This window comes from Trichomonas vaginalis, chromosome II, assembly GCF_026262505.1.
Source record: "Trichomonas vaginalis G3 chromosome II, whole genome shotgun sequence".
Classification (NCBI taxonomy): Eukaryota; Parabasalia; order Trichomonadida; family Trichomonadidae; genus Trichomonas; species Trichomonas vaginalis.
The window spans coordinates 21,597,574-21,619,136 of NC_067204.1; the positions used below are offsets into that span (position 1 = coordinate 21,597,574).

Consider the following 21,563-nt stretch of genomic DNA (forward strand, 5'->3'; position numbering starts at 1 on the left):
ATCCATATATGTCTTCAGGGCTTTTTGTTTTATTTCTTCATCTTTCAGTACTTTATTTGAGTAGTATGGTTTTTCAAATTTATAACATCTTGTTCCATTTTTGCTACTTCTGCTGCTTTTTCTGACACTTTTTCGCATATTCCTCTGTACTTAGTTCTTTCAGTTGTTCTTCTTTCTTCTTTTTCTCTACGTTTAACTCATTGAGTTTCTTTGTGTGTCTGTCATATTCTAGTTTCTTTTCGTTTTCACTTATTTGTTTCTGTATGTCTATGTTTGACTTTTTGACATCTGTTATTTGATTTTTGAGTGAACTCAAATTCATTTGACTTTGAGGGTTATAAGCTGTTCCGTCTGCAGCTCCACCATAGCCTGCCATTTTCGCTAAAAGTGCGCTCTTAAACCTCCACTCTGTGCACCAATAACTCGGTTTAAAAGCATAGGGTTGCTTGACATTTGTTGCAACATAGTGGGGTCATTCATAATTTGTTGTTGCAACTGTTGTTGTGGTGTCAGTTTTACTATTGGATGTTTCAATGCTCCCTTCCTCTTACGTATATTCTTACGTAGCTTACGTGGCATTTTAAGTGAAGTTAAAAAGCGGTTTTTGACAGATGTTTATATGACACTATTTGTTCAGCACAAAAAACTACTCGGTCAAAGTGTTGTCAGTTTTGTAAAATAACCGTCCTATCTCCGTGCCTATGACGATGAAATCATGAAAATTCAAGAGGTGAGAAAACAGGTGAAAAAACGGGTGAGATCTCACCTCTTCACCTAAACATTATTTTTGTCTGATTTTACGAAGAAGTTTTGACAAAACATTTACGAAGAAGTCTTGACAAAACATGTACGATGAAATCATGAAAATTCATGAGGGTAGAAAAGAGGTTAGAAAACAGGTTAGATCTAACCTTCTACCCTAAACTTTATTTTTGTCTGATTTTACGAAGAAGTTTTGACAAAACATTTACGAAGAAGTCTTGACAAAACATGAAAACATATATAATTTGTGAAAAGTGACACATTATATAATGTTTTCGACCCAGAAGACTAACAATTTTCCGAATAAAAACTTCATTTATACTAAACTTTTTATGGGCTAGAGGGCGCAACGCGCCTGGAAGCCCTCCGAATATAAACTTCATTTATACTAAACATCAACAGGGCTAGAAGGCACGAAGTGCCTGGAAGCCCCACTACCTTTTTTTTTTTTTTTTTTTTTTTTTTTTATATTAGATTTTAGAAAAAACAGACTTTTGATATAACTTTTGAGAATCTCATATAAAAAAAGCATTTAAAAATAAATTTAAATATCTTATTTATTTTACTATTGTAAATATATTCTGAGATTTTTAGAAAAAACCCTTTTCATAAGTATTCAATATTTGAGAATACGCTCCAAAAAAGAATAGATTCTTTTATATTCGCTTATATAAAAGGAGACTCTCTATCAGATGCGAATGCCTGAATTCAGCACCTCTGATAGAGAGTTTCCTCTTATATAAGCAAATCTTTTTCATTCGTTTTTGTTAATATAAAAACATCAAAATCTACCAATATGAGAAATTAAACCCTGCGAGGCACCAGTCTAGAACTGGCACTTCGCAGGGTTGAATTTCTCTTGACAAATGACAAAACTTGTTCGCAATTGTGAACCATTGCGAGCAAGTTTGCCAGATATCTGGAAGGAATTGCTCCTTATGATATATGCATTGTAACTGTATATATCATAAAGAGCAATTCCTTCAATTAAACGCAAAAACTTTGGTGCAATCGTTGATGATTGCACCAAAGTTTTCGAACTTTCCCGAGGGAATTGGAGGGTGAGAGATACATAGTCTATCTATGTACCTCCCACCCTCCAAATCCCACTCTAAATGGGAGAAACTTTGTTCGCATGTTATCTTATTCAAACAAAGTTTCTCCCATTTAGAGAAGGAATAGGAGCCTACCAGGCACTGATATATAATCAGTGCTTTGTAGGCTCCTATTCCTAATAGAAAGTTCGAAAACTCGGTCGCAATTGCATCTGATTGCGACCGAGTTTTCGAACTTTCCCGAGGGAATTGAAGGGTGAGAGGTATATAGTATGCCTATATGCCTCTCACCCTCCAATTCCTTCTCTGAAGCTGGGAAATTTTGTCCAAATGTTAAACTATTCAGACAAAATTTCCCAGCTTCAGAGAAGGAATAGGAGCCTACCAGGCACTGATATATAATCAGTGCTTTGTAGGTCCTATTCCTAATAGAAAGTTCGAAAACTCGGTCGCAATTGCATCTGATTGCGACCGAGTTTTCGAACTTTCCCGAGGGAATTGGAGGGTGAGAGATACATAGTCTATCTATGTACCTCCCACCCTCCAAATCCCACTCTAAATGGGAGAAACTTTGTTCGCATGTTATCTTATTCAAACAAAGTTTCTCCCATTTAGAGAAGGAATAGGAGCCTACCAGGCACTGATATATAATCAGTGCTTTGTAGGTTCCTATTCCTAATAAAAATTTGAAAACTTTGGAGCATTTGATTATTGTATTTTGTCAAGAGAAATTCAACCCTGCGAAGTGCCAGTTCTAGACTGGTGCCTCGCAGGGTTTAATTTCTCATATTGGTAGATTTTGATGTTTTTATATTAACAAAAACGAATGAAAAAGATTTGCTTATATAAGAGGAAACTCTCTATCAGAGGTGCTGAATTCATGCATTCGCATCTGATAGAGAGTCTCCTTTTATATAAGCGAATATAAAAGAATCTATTCTTTTTTGGAGCGTATTTTCAAATATTGAATACTTATGAAAAGTGTTTTTCCTAAAAATTTAATATAATGCTTAGCACAATATATAAAATTAAAATATCTATAATTATTTTCTATATCACACTTTTCATTACACCTTGAAAAGTCTTCTCAAACTCTATTTTTAATTATTTTTTAGATATATCTCAAGTGTGATTATTCAAAAACTCATATAGACTATATTTATTTTTTTCATTCAAAAAATTATATGAGAATCTCAAATTAACTTTCAATTTTTTTATTTTAAAAACATATTAATAATCATATTTTAAGATACTTTTTCGCCCAAAAAATAATCGTACTTCCTCGACGATTAATAGGCTCTCAATTTCTATCGTTGACACTACTTAGCATGCAACAAATTTACCTTGATTGGTTGTGTATTCCCATATTTAAATTATTTCTATCATAATTTTTATAATAGTTTTCATATTAATATCATATCGAAGTTTTTATTCACGATATAGTATCTAATTATATTTGTTTTTGTTGTTTCTTATTTGAAGTACTTTTCGAGAAGTTGTTTGTATTGTTCGATTTCTTGTTCAACATGTGGGTTCTTGTGAACATCGAAGAAGTACATTCCTTCGAGGACATCGAAACCGATGAACTTGAAAGCCTTCTCGACTGTAAGCCAGTGATTCTTCTTTCCGAGATCTGCGTAGAACTGTCCTTCTTCTGTGAATGCGATTTCTGGTGCATTCCATGTTGACGAGATCATAACATGCTTTCCTATCATTAATCCACCAGTTCCATACTTCTTTGATGGATCTTTGCGGGTGCGGCCATCGTTTTTGACTAGTGTTCCTTTTCCAGAGGAAAAGACTGTATCGATGTATTTCTTGACTTGCCATGGAAGACCCATCCACCATCCTGGGACTTGAAGAATAACAATGTTGCACTTGAGGAATTTATCGATCTCTTCTTGAATGTCGTATCCGTTCTCAACGACTGTAGTGATAACATTCCATCCGAATGATTCGAGCTGTTTCTTAGCAACATCTGTCAAGTAGTGGTTTAAGTTTCCTTTCGACATGTTGAACTCTTATGAGAAATTTCGGTTGGACAATTGTAAACATCAGAAAATTGAGATGATTTTTTCTAATAAAAAAATTGAAATGTTTACAATTGTTCAAGTTTGAATATTCTGAGAATAATAAATTGGCTAGTACTCCATATCATTTTTATCAATGTCAGCACAGACATCTAAAGGTACAGCACTCATCATCGATGGCGGATGCGAGTTCAACATGTCGAAAGGAAACTTAAACCATTACTTGACAGATGTTGCTAAGAAACAGCTCGAATCATTCGGATGGAATGTTATCACTACAGTCGTTGAGAACGGATACGACATTCAAGAAGAGATCGATAAATTCCTCAAGTGCAACATTGTTATTCTTCAAGTTCCAGGATGGTGGATGGGTCTTCCATGGCAAGTCAAGAAATACATCGATACAGTCTTTTCCTCTGGAAAAGGAACACTAGTCAAAAACGATGGCCGCACCCGCAAAGATCCATCAAAGAAGTATGGAACTGGTGGATTAATGATAGGAAAGCATGTTATGATCTCGTCAACATGGAATGCACCAGAAATCGCATTCACAGAAGAAGGACAGTTCTACGCAGATCTCGGAAAGAAGAATCACTGGCTTACAGTCGAGAAGGCTTTCAAGTTCATCGGTTTCGATGTCCTCGAAGGAATGTACTTCTTCGATGTTCACAAGAACCCACATGTTGAACAAGAAATCGAACAATACAAACAACTTCTCGAAAAGTACTTCAAATAAGAAACAACAAAAACAAATATAATTAGATACTATATCGTGAATAAAACATTGATATGATATTATTTTAAACTAATTTTTATGAATAATGGTTTGTTCAAAGAAACTATCTCTTCTTCAAAGTTAAAACCCTATTAAAATCATAATATTCAAAGTTGTTTCAATATGATTTATAAGTTTGATAATTATCTGGATTAGAAATCAACGATATCACACTTTTAGAATGAAAGTATCCTATCATACTCCAAAAACATGAAAATTTGATTACTCTAGAACAACACAATAAGTTCTGACTGAAATAAACGATGTATATTTAAAAAAATCTCTCTAAAAATCTCTAAAATTTATTATCTATAAATATTAATATATATATATTATTCTTTCTTGAGTTTTCTATCTCTTGTATCAATATATAACTGCGCAATCTGAGGCAATCTCAACAAATCAGCCCATGCCTCTGGGTCGAAGTAGCTTTCTATATCAGCAATCATGTCAGGGAAAGTTCCTTGTACTTGTTGCAAAAACTGGAAGAAGAGTAAAATCGTCTCTCCGTAATCAAACCAAACAACACCATCTCTTTCGATGTCCTGGTCGAAATCATCTCCATTTTCAACATATTTCGAGAGAATGTCATCGAAAGTTTGTGCAATTAAGTTTTTCAGTGCAATAAACTGCAGATCTGCATTGATATTTCCAAAGTTACCAATGACTGTAACATATGTTTCAGGGAAAATTGGATTTTCAACCCAATTTTCGAGGAAATTTGGGAAATCTTCTCCCAAACTTTGTTGTGCGGCGTTGAAATTATTATACAAAACGCCATTCATTGCCAAGATAGCACCATCATAATCGTGATACCTTGTGTCGACATTTTGTATGTAATTCTGGATCATCACCGAAATCTGAGGCAAAAATTCGTTCAAAAGTGGAGAATCCTTAGGAACTCTAACAAGTATTCCTTCAGCGACCTTCGCCAATTCATTCCAAGAATCAGGAGTTTCCATTTTTCTTTGCAAAAGCTCCAAAAGGAAATTAATCAAAGGAACAGCGATTTCTTCTCTTGTGTGGAATTCTGGGTCTTTAGAAACAAGTAAATTAAGTATTTCACACAATGCACCAACAGGCATCTCGAAATCAGGATTTGCAAAGTGTTTTGCAAGTGATTCCGTCATCTGCCAAAAGTGAGGTGAAATTGAATTACAACATTCCAAAATTTGACCAACAGTTTCCAAGAAAGGATCAACAGCCATCGGATTTGTCATTTCTGACAACGCCTGGACACAATATTCCAAGACTTGTTGTGCGAAAGTTTCCAAACCTTGGCCTTGATCAGAAACTAATTCAACCAAAGTTGCCAAACTTTGATTGATTTTGATCACGTTGTCTAAAGCATCTTCGTCGTCAATTGGCTGCTGACCACTATTTGATATCAATGTACAAAGTTCTTGTGCAATTTCGGCAGCAGATGGAAGTAACATGTCACCGAAAAATTTGACAATTTGATTCAAAATATTTGTGAAGTCAGCATCAGAAAATTCATTACTTGTTTGAAGCATCGCAGACATTATTGTCAACACATCATCACTCACTGTTTCCCTGATCTCGTCCGCCATCTTTTGTTCAGGAATTTTGTCAAGTAAATTGGCAGCGGCTTTCTGACAATAATATCTAACTAAAGGACTCAAATCTCCACAATTCTGGACACATGCTGTAGCAACTTGGACGGAAAGATGGCAGTGGATATCGGAGATCAACAGAAATGCACTCGCACGAACAAGTTCACTGTCATGTTCGAATAAAGGTGACACTTCTGCGACCAAACGGTTTAAAAGCGGTTTTTGGTATCTTGCGAACGAATCTGCCGCGAAAGAGAAGAAATGAGCAATGGCAAAGAACTTTCCTTGCGATTCAACATCGCCATTTGAGTCAGCAAACTCTTTGAAACCTTGTAAAAGGACATTAAATATTGGCTCATTTGAATCTTGGTTGTGTTCAGCGAGATGTTTGATGATTAAACCCGCTGTTTCACGGCTGTCGTTGAAATCATTTGATGATTTGTGCATTTCGTCAACAAATGATTTCGGATCTTGTATCGCGGTGTTGATTTCATCAATTGTTACGGAAAATTGAGGATACATGGCTTGTTCAAAGAATTCTTGGGCAGATGGATGGATAAAGTACTCATAAACTTCTTCTCTGCAAACTAATTGATATAATATTCTTAATAAGTTTGCACGAACGTATGGCTGGGTTGTAGATTGGGATAGTAATGATATCGAAACGTTTATGATTGGAGAAATGACGTCTTGCTCAAGAACAGGAAGATATCTGTCAATAAAAACAATTAAGAACTTTGTAGAGCTTTTTGCGTAGAAATAATATGATGGATCGTCTACCATGCTGGAAATAGCAAGTGCTTTGACTAAAATAGGTGTAAACATTTGGAAATTTTCATCAAAAATTTTAACTTCTGGATTTGTTAAGATATGATAAAAACAAGTAAGTATATAGCCTAAGCATACGTAATTATCTGTTGAATCTAAGAAATTTGTTAAAAATGGTACTAATTGATCGGCTGCTGAAATTTGAACTTCTGTTGGTAGTGTTTTATCGCTTACAATTGATGAAAATGACTTGGCAAGCATTAACCCGAAGAGAACAGTATCTGGATTCGAGCAAGATTGTTGAATATCACCAATAATATTTGAATATTGACCAGAACTATAGGAGAATTTAACGACTAAGCGTGAGAAATGGGAAATTATTTGCTTTGTGTTCTCTGTTTTGCTTGTAAGGATTGCTGGTAGGGATTGTAAGATTGTGGCTTGTATTTCTTCAGGAAAATCATTCCATTTTTGGGAAATTTCATGCGAGATTCTGATAAGGGCACTCTTTTTGATGGATTCGCTTGTTTCTTTGTTTAATATGATGTCGATTAAAACTGTGTAAAACTCTGGAGACTCACTCAGCTCAAGGAGACGATCTGAGGCAGCTTTGATTTGACTATCATCACTTGATTGGAATGTAATTGGAAGAAGAGTGTAAAGCTCTTCTTGCATAAACAAAAAAATTTTTCTAAAATTTTGCATGTCCAAAGCAAATATAAAAATTGTATCAAAATTGAGTGAGATAAGTTCATAATCTAATGATCTGTTCGACAACTAAGAGAATACAAGGCCTATAAGATTGTTTCATTTACTTCATTTGGCAAAATTATTTGATTTTGATACATGACCATTTAAATGATTACATAATTCATAGACTGTGTTTCAGATGGTTCATATATCCTAATATTTTATGATATCAGTATGTCATTTACATCACTTATATTTATTAAAATAGGAATAATAAGATAATTGAATGTCAAATGAGCTATAAGAAGAATAAGAACATATGATTGCATAAGGAAAATATGTATTAAAGTTGTATAAAAGTTATTTAATGCTAAATTGTCATAATAATGCTTTCTAGGAATGAAATATAAGTATGATTTCATGAAAAAAAGAAGATAGATCATTCATCTATAAAAAATAATAAACAATAGTACATGTATTACTGTTTTTTCTTTGCATCATATGCCCAATTTATCTTTTCAAATTCCAAAAAAAATCAAAAATTTTAAAAATGATTTGAAAAAATACAAATTTAGCATCAAAAATGAAAAAGCAAAATATTTTTGGATTTATAGACATATTTTAAAATTGATCTACTTATGAAATTATACATTTTTATATAGAAAAATTCCATGATTTGTTAATATTATTATTTAATTTAGAAAAGAAATTGTTATAAGTTTCGTAGTATACATATTTCAATGCCTAGGTAAATGTTTTATATATCATTACCTCAAGGAATAATATTATTGAAATATTTATTGAAAAACTAGATTTCGTATTAAAATAAATACCAAAAGTTATTTAAAGGTGAAGGCCACCGCTGCCAACAGTGCGCTTCTTGCGAGTAGAAGCACCGCCTGGAATGTTAATTGTGATTTTCTGACCAGCCTGAAGAGAGTAATCTGTTCCGGAAGATTTGATTTCAGCTGGAGCGCCAGACTGAGCCTGAGTCTTGCGCTGATCGTAGTTATTCATATTGTTAGCGGCTTCTTCGCGAGCAACGTTGAAATCGAAAGCTTGGTTTCTATCATCAAAGCCCATGCCAATGAAAGCGTGCTTTGTGCCCTTGACGACACGAAGAACGAAGTAACGGGAGGAGTCTAAAACCTTTTCTACAGCGTTTGGATGGTCAAGTGGGCACTCAGCGAAAACTTCGCCTGTGTTTGGATTATCGAGAACAACACGGCTGAACTTTCCCTTTGTAAGAACACGGCAGCGGCCTGTCCAGAGCTGATTTCCTTCCCAGCCAGTGCATCTGTAACCATCAGACTGCTGAAGTGGTGGGATTTTGAAAACGTGTGCGTTCATGATGCATGTAAGCTGCCTCTCGAACTCATCACCAAGGTTGATTTCAAAGTCTTCAGCCATTTTAAGACTGTTTAGCGGTTTCTTATCGTTTCATTGCATCTCCTATTTTCTTTGTTTTCGGGTTTTATATTAGTATAAAAATGACGCTTATAATGCACAAATTAATATATTTTATAATTTCATCGGTCTGTCAATTCTGCCGAATTGAAGATTAATTTCAGATGTAATTAGATAAAATATCATTGATATCTGTTATTGACATCAGTCATCGAGAATAATTTAACATTCATTATATGAATCTTCTCAAGTATAGAACATGAAATTTTTATTGTTATCAGATGTTACTTGTTTAGTTGTTATAACTAATGGAATAATCAATGGATAAAGTAATGTATAGAGAAGTGATTTGTTGAAGTAAGGGTTTCGTTTTGCGAAAAAAACGTACAATACGCAATTTCGCTAAAAAAACATTTAGCTAGCAATTTCGACCTTTGACTCCACTCAAGACGTCACTTTTTTAATTTTGCGGTATCATATTTTTGGAAAATCTTTATGAATATTATATAAAAAGTCTCTTTAATATCTATATTTCATATTTTTATCGATTTTTAAAGTTTTTGCGAAAAGTATTCAATTATTTTTGCTATTTGGTCGGGTAAATGTCAGATTTGCGACATTTTCTGATATGATATTCAGACTCTACGTTGATAATAATGCTTATAGAACCCTCTTGCTATTGTGTCAAAATTGCGAAACCGATAGCAAAAATATCTCGCAATATCAAAATTGAGATATTGAGTGAATTATGCATTATAGAGATTAAAAATCTGATTTGTGAAAACATCTCATCAGTTTCTAGCTAATTCAAAAATCTTTACTATCTTATTCGATTAAAATGAAAAGGGAATAGTTTCATTATGCTTTAAATGACAGCCTTATAATATAATCATAGTTTTCGCTCAATATGCAGCATTTTTTTTTCGAAATCTATGGTCAATATCCTAAATACTGATTGCTTTGCATTCATATCTCTTACATTTTCTATACCCACATCACTATTCATTGCTATTCCTATCTTTTTCATTTTTGTTTGTTTCTCATAATTTCTCAAAAAACACGATAACTTGATATTTGTAAATATCATACTTTATAACGTAAATAAGAACTTGACCTATTAAGAAAAGCAGTAATGAAAAGAAAATCTGAAATTCATAAAAATTACAAGTTTCTGATGACAATTAGCTTAATTAAACCAGGTACAAGATTATATAATTGTATTTTCTATCCAATTATCCATATAATATCTTATCCAGAAAAAAAAACTTGATCAATACCAAATGATTTTTTAACTAGTAAATAAAGTATTTTCTTTACACACACATTGTATATCATAGTTTTTTTTTTTTGGTTTCGCAAAACATCCAAAAACAAATATGCTATAAAAGTGACAATTTTAGCAAAACGAAACCCTTAGTTGAAGTAATTTGTATATCTCAAATTTGAATAAGATATTTAGCTTATTAGATTTAACCCAAATTTTGAAATAAAAAACTAATAAAGGAGGGTCTGGTAAAATATAGTCTCAAAGACAGCATTATTATAAATGGAGTAGAATAAAAAGAGTTTATTGAAAATTGAACTAAATTTGTGAACAATAATCATAACAATTGTGCCATTTTGGATATCCTCCTATACAGTGATCGCACTGATCTTGTATGAGTGCGGGGGACCGTTCAAACCGGGCGTGGCGGTCCTAGAAGCCCTAAATTCGCCCAAAGCTTGTCCCATTGATGGCCATTCGAGAACCGTTAAAGCCGCAAAAATCCTCTCAATTTTTGATCGCTGTTCGTTCTCAAGCATTATAAGGGTCCTGCGAAGAAGTGGAATCCCGGCCGCTTTAGCGACCAATATACTGATCATTTCATTTTATTTGGTTCAAAGAAGCCCAATCTCGTTTTTTTGCCTGATAACCCTTTTTGCGGAAAAGTTGAGATTGAGATACTCTTCATCTTACCCGATTTCTCTTTTCCACCCTGTAACCATTTTTGGTGGTAGAGACTACAGCAACATCCCGTATGTTGCGGTCCTTAGTCTCTATGAGATAATCATAAGATGTGAGCTCTTCCACCATTTAAGAGAAATGAACCTCTTGTCAATCCGATTGACGAGTTCATATGATAATGCAAACGTTTACTCCGTTTCACATTTTGTTCTTTCTGAGACCTTGTTCATTATCCTGTTTAATCTTTCTTTATCTTACCCGATTACTCTTTCCCACCCTGCTTCCCTCTTTGGTGGTAGAGGCCATTGCAGCATCCCATATGCTGCGTCCCTTGGTCTCTATAAACTGATCATAAGATTTAAGATTTCTGATAATGCAACAAAAACTCAGAGATACAGCGAGAAAGTTACATCTTTACTGTATATGTTTCCTGTTGAAACTCACCTCATAATCTCTCTTTTCCTTCAAACACAATGCAAAAACCTACAAAGCCTCTTAACACCCAATGGCGAAAGAGATGTAGACCGCACCTATGGTTGGAGTGCCGCCGATGATCATCTCCGTTGTAGCTTGAATGAGCAAATGACCGCGAGGGCAGCTGTTCCCGTGGGCTGCCGGCTTGATATGCAGAGCGAGACTGCATTTGCCTTTACCTCCCGTTCATTACTCATTTCTTTGTCGTTTATATGGAACTTAGATTCCATGAGAAGATTCGTTCAGATTCATTTCAGTACACAGACGATAGCTCTCTCAAGTATCGTCTTGAAACACATCTTGCCGAATAAGATGTGTTGAAAAGACAAGAAAAGTTTTAGAAATCAGATTTCATATTACACATACTACAAACTGCGTGAAATTAATTTCCGAACAAACAATGACAATAACTTTATTCCTTCGAATAAACTTTGATTTATCCACACGGGAGGAGATTTTTTTCTTTTTCTATTTCAATAAGAATTTTTACAACTTCTGAAAATTTTCGATATTTTTTTCTGCAATTCTTAGTGGTGTTCATTATTCCATGAGATTTCACCGCTTCTGACATTCTCATCATTTTACAGCTTTAATTAGTGGTGTCCTGTGGTGGAGGTTACATGTTTTCTTTTTAAATTGGATTATTGACAGTCATATGAGAGATATATCGGAATTACTGAGTAATCATGCCGTGACAGTCATATATGGTATTCTGGAACTCGAGAATAAGCTTTTACATATTCGTAATCGTTTTTTGTTGTTTTATTATATTTTTAACGCTTTTAATTCAATGTGGATATTGTAAAATCTTTGTTTTATTGCTCAAAAGAATTTGTTAGTAGTTCCGTTATTGGTATCATCCAAAATAATTTTGAATTGGAAAAGGATGAGCGTATGTAACTGCTTTAAATAGACATTACAATTCTAAAAGTTCCATGTTATTACTAGGTTTGCACCACATGCGATTTTTTGTGACAGTTAATTCTTGATCTCTTTGATGTACCTCCCGTATAATGATCACGTATTTATGTAAAGTCCTTCCTATGTAAGCGATCATATTTATTTTGATTCCGTTTTATAAAAGACCGTGAAGAAATTCTCACTCGAAAAATTTGATGTTTATAATTCAATGAGTCATCTCAATTTCTTATAATTCTAAATCACATAATAGCTCGCAATTACTAGCTCCGAAAACAATTTTTGAAGAAAAATTTTTAAGAATACCAATCATTAAATATTGAATTTAAACCAAAGTATTCTAATTAAGCTGCACAGTAAATCCGTAGGCATACCTATGGCTTATATTGAATGTTTCTATATTCTATTTCTTGTAAAAACAAATGATGATGAGAAATATGGTAACTTCATTTTGAGGTCTAAATTCATATTTCCTCCTCCAGCCATTACTGTGACATTCATTTTTTTTGTAAACAGAGCTTATCATCCAAATTATGACATATTCAAAGGAAAATTGCTATTGTATTAGTTTATCACACGAATCTAATTAACTTTTTAAAACAAGGAAAGCCATCCATAGAGTATCTTTTACGAGTTGCATAATAATTTATAACAGACACTCATAAATTTGATATCTAATCCATTAGAATTCGTTTTATTTTCTAGTATTATAAAAAGGATATTTTCTAGTATTATAAAAAGTAAAATATTATTTCGAAAACAATTTTTGTATATAAATCTCACATTATGCGATACCGCTCCTAACTAATTCAGTAAATATCTCGTTTTAATGAGCAATAAATGTTTTTTTCCAAGAAGTTTAAGAGGTTTCATCAAGATTTTTTTACAAAATTTTTCAATTGGCCGATAATTTTTTGAGAGTTGTATTTTCCAATATTAATCATGTTTAACTTTCCAATTGAAAACATAATTGACAAAATTATTTGATGAAATCCTATCGTCGCGAGGTTGATGGCCAGTTAAAATTTTGTAATAATGTCAACGAGAATAAAGTTAACTCCTCAAGAAATTATTGACCATTACAAAGAAAGCCCTATCCCAGACTTTGCAGAGGCTTTCGGACCACTCTTATCTAAAATACAATATAAACCATTAAAATACGACGATTTCAAGAAATCTAATCCTGTAATTCTACCAGGCGAGCATAATAATCAACATAAGAACGAGAATAAGTCTAAAGATTCAAACCACAAACAATATAAACACAATAACAGTCCTCTACCACAACCACAGCCACAACCAGCTATACCACCTAATATCGAAGCATTAGCTCAAGTTCAGGAAGAGCACAAAGAAATTACATTCGGAGATATTGTCCAAAATAATGCAAATAAAACTGAACAAGTTAATACAGCACCACAACAAGAAGTCGCTGCACAACAGCCAACACAACAAATCCAACAAAACAATCAAACTCCTCAATTTGGATTCCAACCAATGAATAATCCACAATTCCCACCAGGATTCAATCCACAACAACAAATTGGATTCGGATTCCCTCAAATGCAGCCTCCTTTTGGCTTCCAACCACAGCCAATCTATGATCCAAATCAATTTGTCTTCCAGCCACAGATGATGCCACAAGTTCCAATGGTATTCACATTCAATCCATCACCAGCACCACAAACTCCTCAATTCCAGCCACAATTTGTTCCACAACCAAATCCAACTACAGAATCTGTTCAAACAGCTCCAGAACCAAAGCCGGAACAGCCAAAAGTGGAGACACAACCAGTATTCCAGCCACAGGAGAAGCCACAAGCTCCAGTTCCAGAAATTTCCAAGATCGAGCAAGATGAGCTCCAAAACAAGCCGAAAGCAGAAGAAACATCAAAGGAAACAGAGAAAATCGAAGTCCAGCCAGCCAAATACACTCCTCCTGTTGACTTCTCTCAGTTAGAGAACGAACAAAAGAAAATCAAAGAATCTCAGAAGCCAGAGAAGAAACAGACACCAAAAGAAGATAAGATCTCATACCAGCCACAGCCATACAATCCTCCTGTTGACTTCTCCCAGTTAGAAAACGAACAAAAGAAGATCAAAGAATCCCAAAAGTCAGAAAAGCCGAAACCGAAGAAAGAAGAAGTCATCACATATAATCCAGCACCACAACAATCCCCTGCCAATGATTTCGGCTCGATTGAAGAAGAAATGATGGTTAAACGCGCAATTGAAGAATCTCTTAAAGAGCAACAGAGATCAAAGAACAAAAAACAGGAACAGGTCATCCAATACGGTGCTCCCGTTAAGTTCTCAGGCCAATCAATGGACGACATCATCAGGGAACAAGAAAAACAAAAACCTAAAGTTGAAAAACAAGAAAAAATATCAACAGGAAAACGTGGCAAATACCAACCATTTGTTGCACCAAAGAAAGAACCTCTTCCTCCTCCTGTTCAGCCAAATGTTCCTTCATTCGATAAGCTCTTGAATGAAGCAGAAGCAGATAAAAATCCAATCAAAGTTGTTCAGTCAAAACCGACACAACCATCGAAGAAATCGAAGAAATACCAACCATTTGTTCCAGAAGAGAAACCAAAACAAGTCTTCCAAACACAATCATCCCCTGTAACTCCTTCTTTCTCTTCTCTTCTCGAATCCGCTGAAAAATCTCAACAAAAAACTCAACAAACAACAACAACTCCAAAACAAACTAATAATGTTGTTGTTGGCGGAAAGAAAAAGAAGAAATATGTTGATTATGTTGAACCAGAGAGAGTCATTACACAGCCACAAAGACCTAAATCAAATGGTCCTTCATTCGAAGAGTTGATGGCTGCCGAAGAAAAGAAAAATCCGCAAATTTCTCAGCAACAAAATTCGGGAGGAAGAAAGAAAGGTAAGAAGATTGTTATTTCTGAGAATATTATTACACATCATGTAGATGTTTATGATCCAGAAGCAGAAGAAGAATACGTCGCACAAAGAAGAAAAGCAGTAAATCAACCAATAAAGACAGATTTCGCTTCTTTACTCGAAAAAGAAGAAAAATTAAGCGCTAAATCAAACAAACAAAACGTAAGACTTGGTTATACTGCAACAAGAACACAGGCAACAGCTACTTCATTCGAACAATTGATGGCAGAAGAACAACAAAAGGCAGAACAATTCGAAGTCGCTGGTTTCGGTTTGGAACAAGAAAATCAACAATTTTCAACTTTCGAAGACAAAAAATCGAAGAAGAACAAACAGCAGAAGAGAAATATTGGTGCAAACGACTTCTGGGACTTCGACGATGTCAATGAAGATGATGAGATCATTACTGAAGTTAAACCTCAAAATAAGAAGAAATCTAATCCTTATTTGGCAAAAATTTCTAAAGAAACTAAACAACAGAAGCCAAAGATGTCTCGTGAAGCTTGGATGGCTAATAAACTAAGCGAACACGGCGTAGATGAAGAGGAAGCAACAGAATTTGCTGAAATTCTTGTCACAAAGAATCAAACTGATATGTCAGATTCACTCAAGTCTGTTATTGCTGATCCAAGAGTTGCTAGTAATATCGCTTCTGAATTCTTCAAATTATATTCTTTCATTAAATAAAATTTAATAAAAATTGACTAATATCTTAATTAATTCTTGACTTATGACTCTTTTACTTTGAATTTAAAGATAAGTTAACTATTAATCTCTCGTTTTTTCCGAAATTATTTCAGCCATTTTTCATAATCTTCCTTTCAATTTTAATTTTTTTTGCAATGAGAACCTCTAAAGGTTATGTAGGCGAAGGTTATGGAGACATAACTATGAAAATGAGATTACAATATGAGATTACTCTGAATTCTTTGAAATAATGACAATCAATAATATTAAAATGCTACTCAATATGATTTGTGAATTAGTAATTAATGCTAATGAAAAAAAAGGTAGTGGGGCTTCCAGGCGCGTTGCGCCCTCTAGCCCCGAAGATGTTTAGTATAAATGAAGTTTTTATTCGGAAAATTGTTAGTCTTCTGGGTCGAAAACATTATATAATGTGTCGCTTTTCACAAATTATATATGTTTTCATGTTTTGCCACTTTTCTGTCACTTTTCAGGTAAAAACATTTTTATTATTATATATAAATGAATTTTACAAAACCGCCGTTACCGTTCTTTGGAAATAAGAGTAGATGTAAAGATATTATATTGAGAGAACTTAAGAAACTACCGAATGGTCTAACATTTGTAGATTTGTTCGGTGGAAGTTTCTATATATCCCATTTATGTCATACAATATTCCCAGACTCAAAGATTATATGCAATGACTTCGACAACTATATGGACCGTCTCAAACATATTCCAGACACAAACAATATATTGAAAGAGTTAAAAGAAAAGATACCTATAGGTAAGATGGAACGTATACCATTAGATAAGAAAAATATTGTGAGAGAGGTTTTGAAAAAAGCAGAATATATAGACTGGGATAGTATATCTGCTAGACTATTATATAGTGGTGCTATAAGAGTTCATGACATTGAAACACTTATGTCAAAAGTTTTATATCTTAACTATACAAATGTTTTCAAAGAGAACATAGAAAAATATATTGAGGGTATAGAGTTTGTGAGATGTCATTGGACAGAGTTGTATGAAAAATATAAAGACAAGGAAAATGTTTTCTTTATAGTGGACCCGCCGTTCTATAACACATGGGATTTTCAATACCAAGTAGACTGGACTTTGAGAGACTCTTTAGAAACTTTAGACGTTATACATAACCATCCATGCTTTTACTTTACATCCGATAAAAGTGGTTTGGAAACCATTATGAGATGGTTAGAGGACATACATGACTATGAGTTTAGATATGACAAGATAGAATATGAGAGAGGTCCTATAAACCGGAGAAAGTGTCATAACAAAGAAATTTTATTAGTAAGTAAATGTGGTTTGAAATAGGACTACTTGTTTTAGGTTTTTTCCATTGTGTCATTTATTTATTTGACGTGGCAGAAAAGTACAGAGAATATGAAGATGAACCAATGCCTGCAAATGTTCAGTATATGTACTCGTAAGAGATATTTTTATCTAATATTAAATGGACGCACAGAACTTAGCGAATGCACAGCAACCTGGACAACCAAACCCAGAGAATATTCCAAATGAAGTTAGAATACAAACTGCAATGGCAAACTATGGTCAAGTGCCAACAGATGTACAAATGCAAACTGCCATGTCAAATGACGCTGCGTTAGGTTTGCCACCATGGTATGCAAATATGAGATGGAAAGAGTTTTATACAAACCCTGAAGTGGGATATAAACAACTTTATGCAGATGACGCGAACACAGAAGTTGACCCAGAATATGTTTTCTACCAGAGGAGAAACAGAATGTATGAGCTCCAGTTAAAGAATGCTATGGAACTCAACAGGAAACGTAAGAGACTAGGCGGACATTAGATTTTTACACGTAGTAAATGGGTTTCTTCAGTAGTATTGGAAACTTCTTCAGAAGAGTTGGAAGAGGTATATGGAATGGAATAAAATCTGTCGGAAGAGGAATTTGGAACGGAGTCAAAAATATTGGTAAAAGAGTAGGTCAGTTCGTTGGTATTATACCTAAAGACCCTAAACCAGAAGAGCAAGCTCCTGTTATACAACAGCCTGAACCTGCACCACAGTCTAGTTGGCAACCACAACCGGTATATTAAAAAATTATATTTTTACCGTTCGATAGTAGTTGTATATGAAACTAAGTTCTAAGTAAAACGCATGGTATAATGGAATTATTCTTTTTCTTCCATCTGTAGTAAACCATACTTGAAAGTCTGAAATACTTCCACTTGGTGGTTCGTATAACTTTGTAGGTTTTTCGTAAAAGTCATTTGCCAAGCATAAGAAAGAGTTTTGGGCGCCAGAAAATGAAGCATGAACAATAATAGCATCTTGGTCGAAAATATTTTCATATGTTCCATTAGGGTTTTCGACTTCATAATAGTCCGGGTGTACTGGATATGCTGCAGGCTGATTTAACATCCTCATAAATCTATACCATGCCAAGTTGTTATATTTTGTAGAAATATAAACGTTTTCTCCAAGGTCTTCTATTTTATTGATTTTAACAGTTGCATTTTTCCTGTCATAAATAATATCGAGATGGTATTCTCCTTCGTCAATGTTATACTGGTTTGCATATTCAATATAGATATCGTTTATTTTTTCTTGAAAAGCTTAAAGAGTTGTTTCTAAGTTTATAAGCAAACTAACTTGTAAAAGTTTTCCCTGTTCAAATTTCTCATACATACGTTTTTCTTTGTTATAGTATCGAACTTCAAAACCGACCGTAAATGGGAAACCATGTATGGCTTCTGAAATGAACTTCATTCTACGAAAGCCAATAGCTTTTGTGACGGATGGGTCTCTTAACCATCTTAATGGGTAGTCAAAACGATAGCCTTCATGCTTTACGGTATCTGTCTCAAACTTTTGACCGACATTAGTAAAAAGTTCATCTAATGGTTTAGTTGTAGCAACTCTAGAATTTTCTTTTTCTATTGGAAGCATATTTTATCTATAATAAAAATGTCAAATGAAACAGCGTCTATGAGAGAAATACAACACAACCGACAACTCATTATGCAAGCTCTAAATAAGAACACAACAAACTTTTCAAACTATTCTAAGATATCTGAGTCATTGAAAGAAGGAAACTTAAAACTGACAATAAACCCTATGACAGATGAGTTTCTGTTTCAAGACAATAAGAACCATACTGTCTGTATAAATCCAACAAAAGGAACTTTAAACGAGAAACCTATAAATGAACTTCTTTTGAAAGCAGATGTTGACAACAAAGCTGACAAAGAATATGTAGACGATGCAATAGCAAAAGAAGAAGAAAGAGCTAACAATGCTTATGCAACAAAAGAACATACTCATCCTGAACTAGCAGACAAAACATATGTTGACAATAAAATGTCAAGTGAAGTGACAAGAGCTGAAAACGAATATTCTAAAAAGACTCATATACATTATATTAACCAAATACCAAGTCTTAAGGAAACATTAGAGACAAAAGCAGATAAGACTCATACACATACCATTGCAAATATTACAAACTTACAAGAAACCTTAAACAGTAAAAGTGCCGTTGGACATACACATACCATTGCAAATATTACAAACTTACAAGAAACCTTAAACAGGAAAAGTGACGTTGGACATACACATTCTATATCTGAAATAACAGACTTAAACGTTAGCCTTGAAAAGAAAGCAGATAAAACATATGTCAATGAAATATACCAAAGTTTGATAGGAACAAAAAAAATATTGAAACTATTGTTGGTGACTTTTCTTTCAATGAAGAAAATAAATATTTTAGATGGCAGTTTGTACAGTCCTTAAGAAATGGTATACGGTATAAACTCATTCCGAAAAATAACAATGAAATGTATGTAAGCTATAAAAAGAATGATGGTACACAAGTTAAAGTTCCATTAGACAACAACTGCTCATTAAACTTATATGGAGACGAACAAAAGAAATATTTAAGAGTTTATGAAATGGCAGATATGACATTGCCTGACCCAGCTCCAGCACCATATTATTATGACTATGGAGATGACGACAGAACACCACATGTAGATGAACAAAAGCTAACATTATATTTAGATTATTATAGATATAAAAGATATAATGCAATAGAAAAAACGAGAATAGTATATTATTATACAGATGACAGAAATAAATATTATAGTCAAGATTTTACCTACCCTGAAAACATAAGATTATATTATAAAAAATATTCTGACACAAACCAGAAGAAACCTGAAATAGTTGCACTATATTTTAAGTTCAAAAGAGACAATCCTATAATATCTCATATGTTTGATTTAATGAACCCAGTAGGTTCTATTTATACATCTATGGAAGCAAGAGGTCCTCAAGTAATGTTTGGTGTTGGTGCATGGGAACAAATAGTCGACAGTTTTTTGTATTGTGCAAACTCTTCAAAGGAAACAGGTGGAAGTAAAACGATTTCAGGTGAAAATTTACCTGCACACAGTCACTACATAGATTTAAGTACATCTCAAGCAGGTTGGCATAAGCATAGATATTGGGATTGGTCAGGAATGACAAAAGGTAAAGGATATGATGTTAAAGACGACGTTAAGTTTGCTATAAATTGTTACTGGAGTGACACTCAGGGAGAAGGAAACCATACACATTTCGTTTCAGGATATACACAAACAACGGGACAAAGTAAAGAATACATGCCACCTTACATGACAGTTTACGCATGGTATAGAATTGCTTAGTCGTCATTTTCAACTTCTTTAGCATATTCGTCAGGAGTTGTCTTATATTTGTTAGGAACTGTCTTTGAAAGTATACCACCTTGAACTTTGACAAGTTTGAAACGAGGTCTGGCAATAGTAGTTTTATCTTCTGCTTGCAGTGTGTACATTTTGCCATGTTTGCCTAAAACTTCATAATATTCTCTTGTATACTTTCTTCTATTTTTACGAACACGAATGTGAGTACCTGTCGGGTTCCCATTGTTGTCATAGTCAATAGTATTTTCATATGGGTCGCGTTTAGGTATTTCTATTTTTACTTTGTCACCTTTCTGAAGTTTGAAGCCCGGCATTCTTTCTTGTTTGTCTCTTTTGACTAAATTATTAAATATATAGTCTTTCTCTAAGTCAGGGTTGTTTTTCATTTCTTCGGGGGAGTGGTTTCCCAAACCTTTTTGTTTACGGTTATTGTAAATATTTAAAACTTGTCTCATCTTTGCCATGGAGAAGTGTCTATACTTGTCGTCATATGACATTTCATTTGCTTCACCACCTTGTGGTTGGTTTAAGTCTCTTAACATTTTTATACAACCGTCAATGACACCAAGAGCAGAATGGTTTTGGTCGACAATGAAATATTGGTTTACATTTTTTGAACGCAGATAGTTTTTTACATCATCTGATTTGAAAGAACTTTCACAGTCAGATGTCAGTTTTGTTGGATGGTATTTGTCAACGAATATTGTCAAAGCAGTTTTCACATCTAAAATATTTTTGGACCATAATGGTATGCTTCACAGTATCTTGTGTTTTGACCAACAAATATTAACCAGTATGGAGGTCCATCTGTTCTAACTCTCGGAATGTTTTCCAAGATAT

General features: G+C 33.9%; 12 protein-coding genes and 1 pseudogene across 13 annotated transcripts, besides 3 other annotated features; 7 read left to right on the forward strand and 6 right to left on the reverse strand.

Moving 5' to 3' along the window:
* Window positions 1-1,229: part of a mobile genetic element that runs on past the window's edge.
* Window positions 180-579, reverse strand: TVAGG3_0585680 (annotated as a pseudogene). Its single transcript has one exon. A coding segment is annotated over exon 1 (400 nt).
* A 494-nt stretch (window positions 1,230-1,723) lies between the features above and the next one.
* Window positions 1,724-2,520: a mobile genetic element.
* A 755-nt stretch (window positions 2,521-3,275) lies between these two features.
* On the reverse strand, window positions 3,276-3,838 carry TVAGG3_0585700 (flavodoxin-like fold; the record flags this gene model as incomplete). Its single annotated transcript, XM_001330579.1, has 1 exon — window positions 3,290-3,829. The coding sequence occupies one exon, from the start codon at window positions 3,827-3,829 to the stop codon at window positions 3,290-3,292; it is 540 nt and encodes a 179-aa protein (XP_001330615.1).
* A 116-nt stretch (window positions 3,839-3,954) lies between these two features.
* On the forward strand, window positions 3,955-4,591 carry TVAGG3_0585710 (flavodoxin-like fold; the record flags this gene model as incomplete). Its single annotated transcript, XM_001330578.1, has 1 exon — window positions 3,984-4,583. The coding sequence occupies one exon, from the start codon at window positions 3,984-3,986 to the stop codon at window positions 4,581-4,583; it is 600 nt and encodes a 199-aa protein (XP_001330614.1).
* Window positions 4,592-4,837: 246 nt separating this feature from the next.
* Window positions 4,838-7,682, reverse strand: TVAGG3_0585720 (armadillo (ARM) repeat-containing protein family; the record flags this gene model as incomplete). Its single annotated transcript, XM_001330577.1, has 1 exon — window positions 4,955-7,639. The coding sequence occupies one exon, from the start codon at window positions 7,637-7,639 to the stop codon at window positions 4,955-4,957; it is 2,685 nt and encodes an 894-aa protein (XP_001330613.1).
* Window positions 7,683-8,454: 772 nt separating this feature from the next.
* Window positions 8,455-9,073, reverse strand: TVAGG3_0585730 (endocytosis; the record flags this gene model as incomplete). Its single annotated transcript, XM_001314575.2, has 1 exon — window positions 8,498-9,064. The coding sequence occupies one exon, from the start codon at window positions 9,062-9,064 to the stop codon at window positions 8,498-8,500; it is 567 nt and encodes a 188-aa protein (XP_001314604.1).
* A 1,287-nt stretch (window positions 9,074-10,360) lies between these two features.
* TVAGG3_0585740 (uncharacterized protein) lies at window positions 10,361-12,589 on the forward strand (the record flags this gene model as incomplete). The annotated part of the gene is made up of 1 exon (XM_001314574.2): window positions 11,145-11,801. The coding sequence occupies one exon, from the start codon at window positions 11,145-11,147 to the stop codon at window positions 11,799-11,801; it is 657 nt and encodes a 218-aa protein (XP_001314603.1).
* An 823-nt stretch (window positions 12,590-13,412) lies between these two features.
* Window positions 13,413-16,037, forward strand: TVAGG3_0585750 (uncharacterized protein; the record flags this gene model as incomplete). Its single annotated transcript, XM_001314573.2, has 1 exon — window positions 13,434-16,001. The coding sequence occupies one exon, from the start codon at window positions 13,434-13,436 to the stop codon at window positions 15,999-16,001; it is 2,568 nt and encodes an 855-aa protein (XP_001314602.1).
* A 1,444-nt stretch (window positions 16,038-17,481) lies between these two features.
* On the forward strand, window positions 17,482-17,844 carry TVAGG3_0585760 (uncharacterized protein; the record flags this gene model as incomplete). Its single annotated transcript, XM_001314572.1, has 1 exon — window positions 17,482-17,844. One exon carries the CDS (start codon window positions 17,482-17,484, stop codon window positions 17,842-17,844), a length of 363 nt encoding a protein of 120 aa, XP_001314601.1.
* Window positions 17,845-17,861: 17 nt separating this feature from the next.
* On the forward strand, window positions 17,862-18,095 carry TVAGG3_0585770 (serine threonine-protein phosphatase family; the record flags this gene model as incomplete). Its single annotated transcript, XM_001314571.1, has 1 exon — window positions 17,862-18,095. The coding sequence occupies one exon, from the start codon at window positions 17,862-17,864 to the stop codon at window positions 18,093-18,095; it is 234 nt and encodes a 77-aa protein (XP_001314600.1).
* Window positions 18,096-18,099: 4 nt separating this feature from the next.
* On the reverse strand, window positions 18,100-18,426 carry TVAGG3_0585780 (uncharacterized protein; the record flags this gene model as incomplete). The annotated part of the gene is made up of 1 exon (XM_001314570.1): window positions 18,100-18,426. The coding sequence occupies one exon, from the start codon at window positions 18,424-18,426 to the stop codon at window positions 18,100-18,102; it is 327 nt and encodes a 108-aa protein (XP_001314599.1).
* Window positions 18,427-18,615: 189 nt separating this feature from the next.
* On the reverse strand, window positions 18,616-18,948 carry TVAGG3_0585790 (uncharacterized protein; the record flags this gene model as incomplete). The annotated part of the gene is made up of 1 exon (XM_001314569.1): window positions 18,616-18,948. One exon carries the CDS (start codon window positions 18,946-18,948, stop codon window positions 18,616-18,618), a length of 333 nt encoding a protein of 110 aa, XP_001314598.1.
* Window positions 18,949-18,966: 18 nt separating this feature from the next.
* TVAGG3_0585810 (phage tail repeat-like family) lies at window positions 18,967-19,791 on the forward strand (the record flags this gene model as incomplete). The annotated part of the gene is made up of 1 exon (XM_001314568.1): window positions 18,967-19,791. One exon carries the CDS (start codon window positions 18,967-18,969, stop codon window positions 19,789-19,791), a length of 825 nt encoding a protein of 274 aa, XP_001314597.1.
* Window positions 18,967-21,563: part of a mobile genetic element that runs on past the window's edge.
* TVAGG3_0585830 (phage tail repeat-like family) lies at window positions 19,836-20,705 on the forward strand (the record flags this gene model as incomplete). The annotated part of the gene is made up of 1 exon (XM_051239320.1): window positions 19,836-20,705. The coding sequence occupies one exon, from the start codon at window positions 19,836-19,838 to the stop codon at window positions 20,703-20,705; it is 870 nt and encodes a 289-aa protein (XP_051097144.1).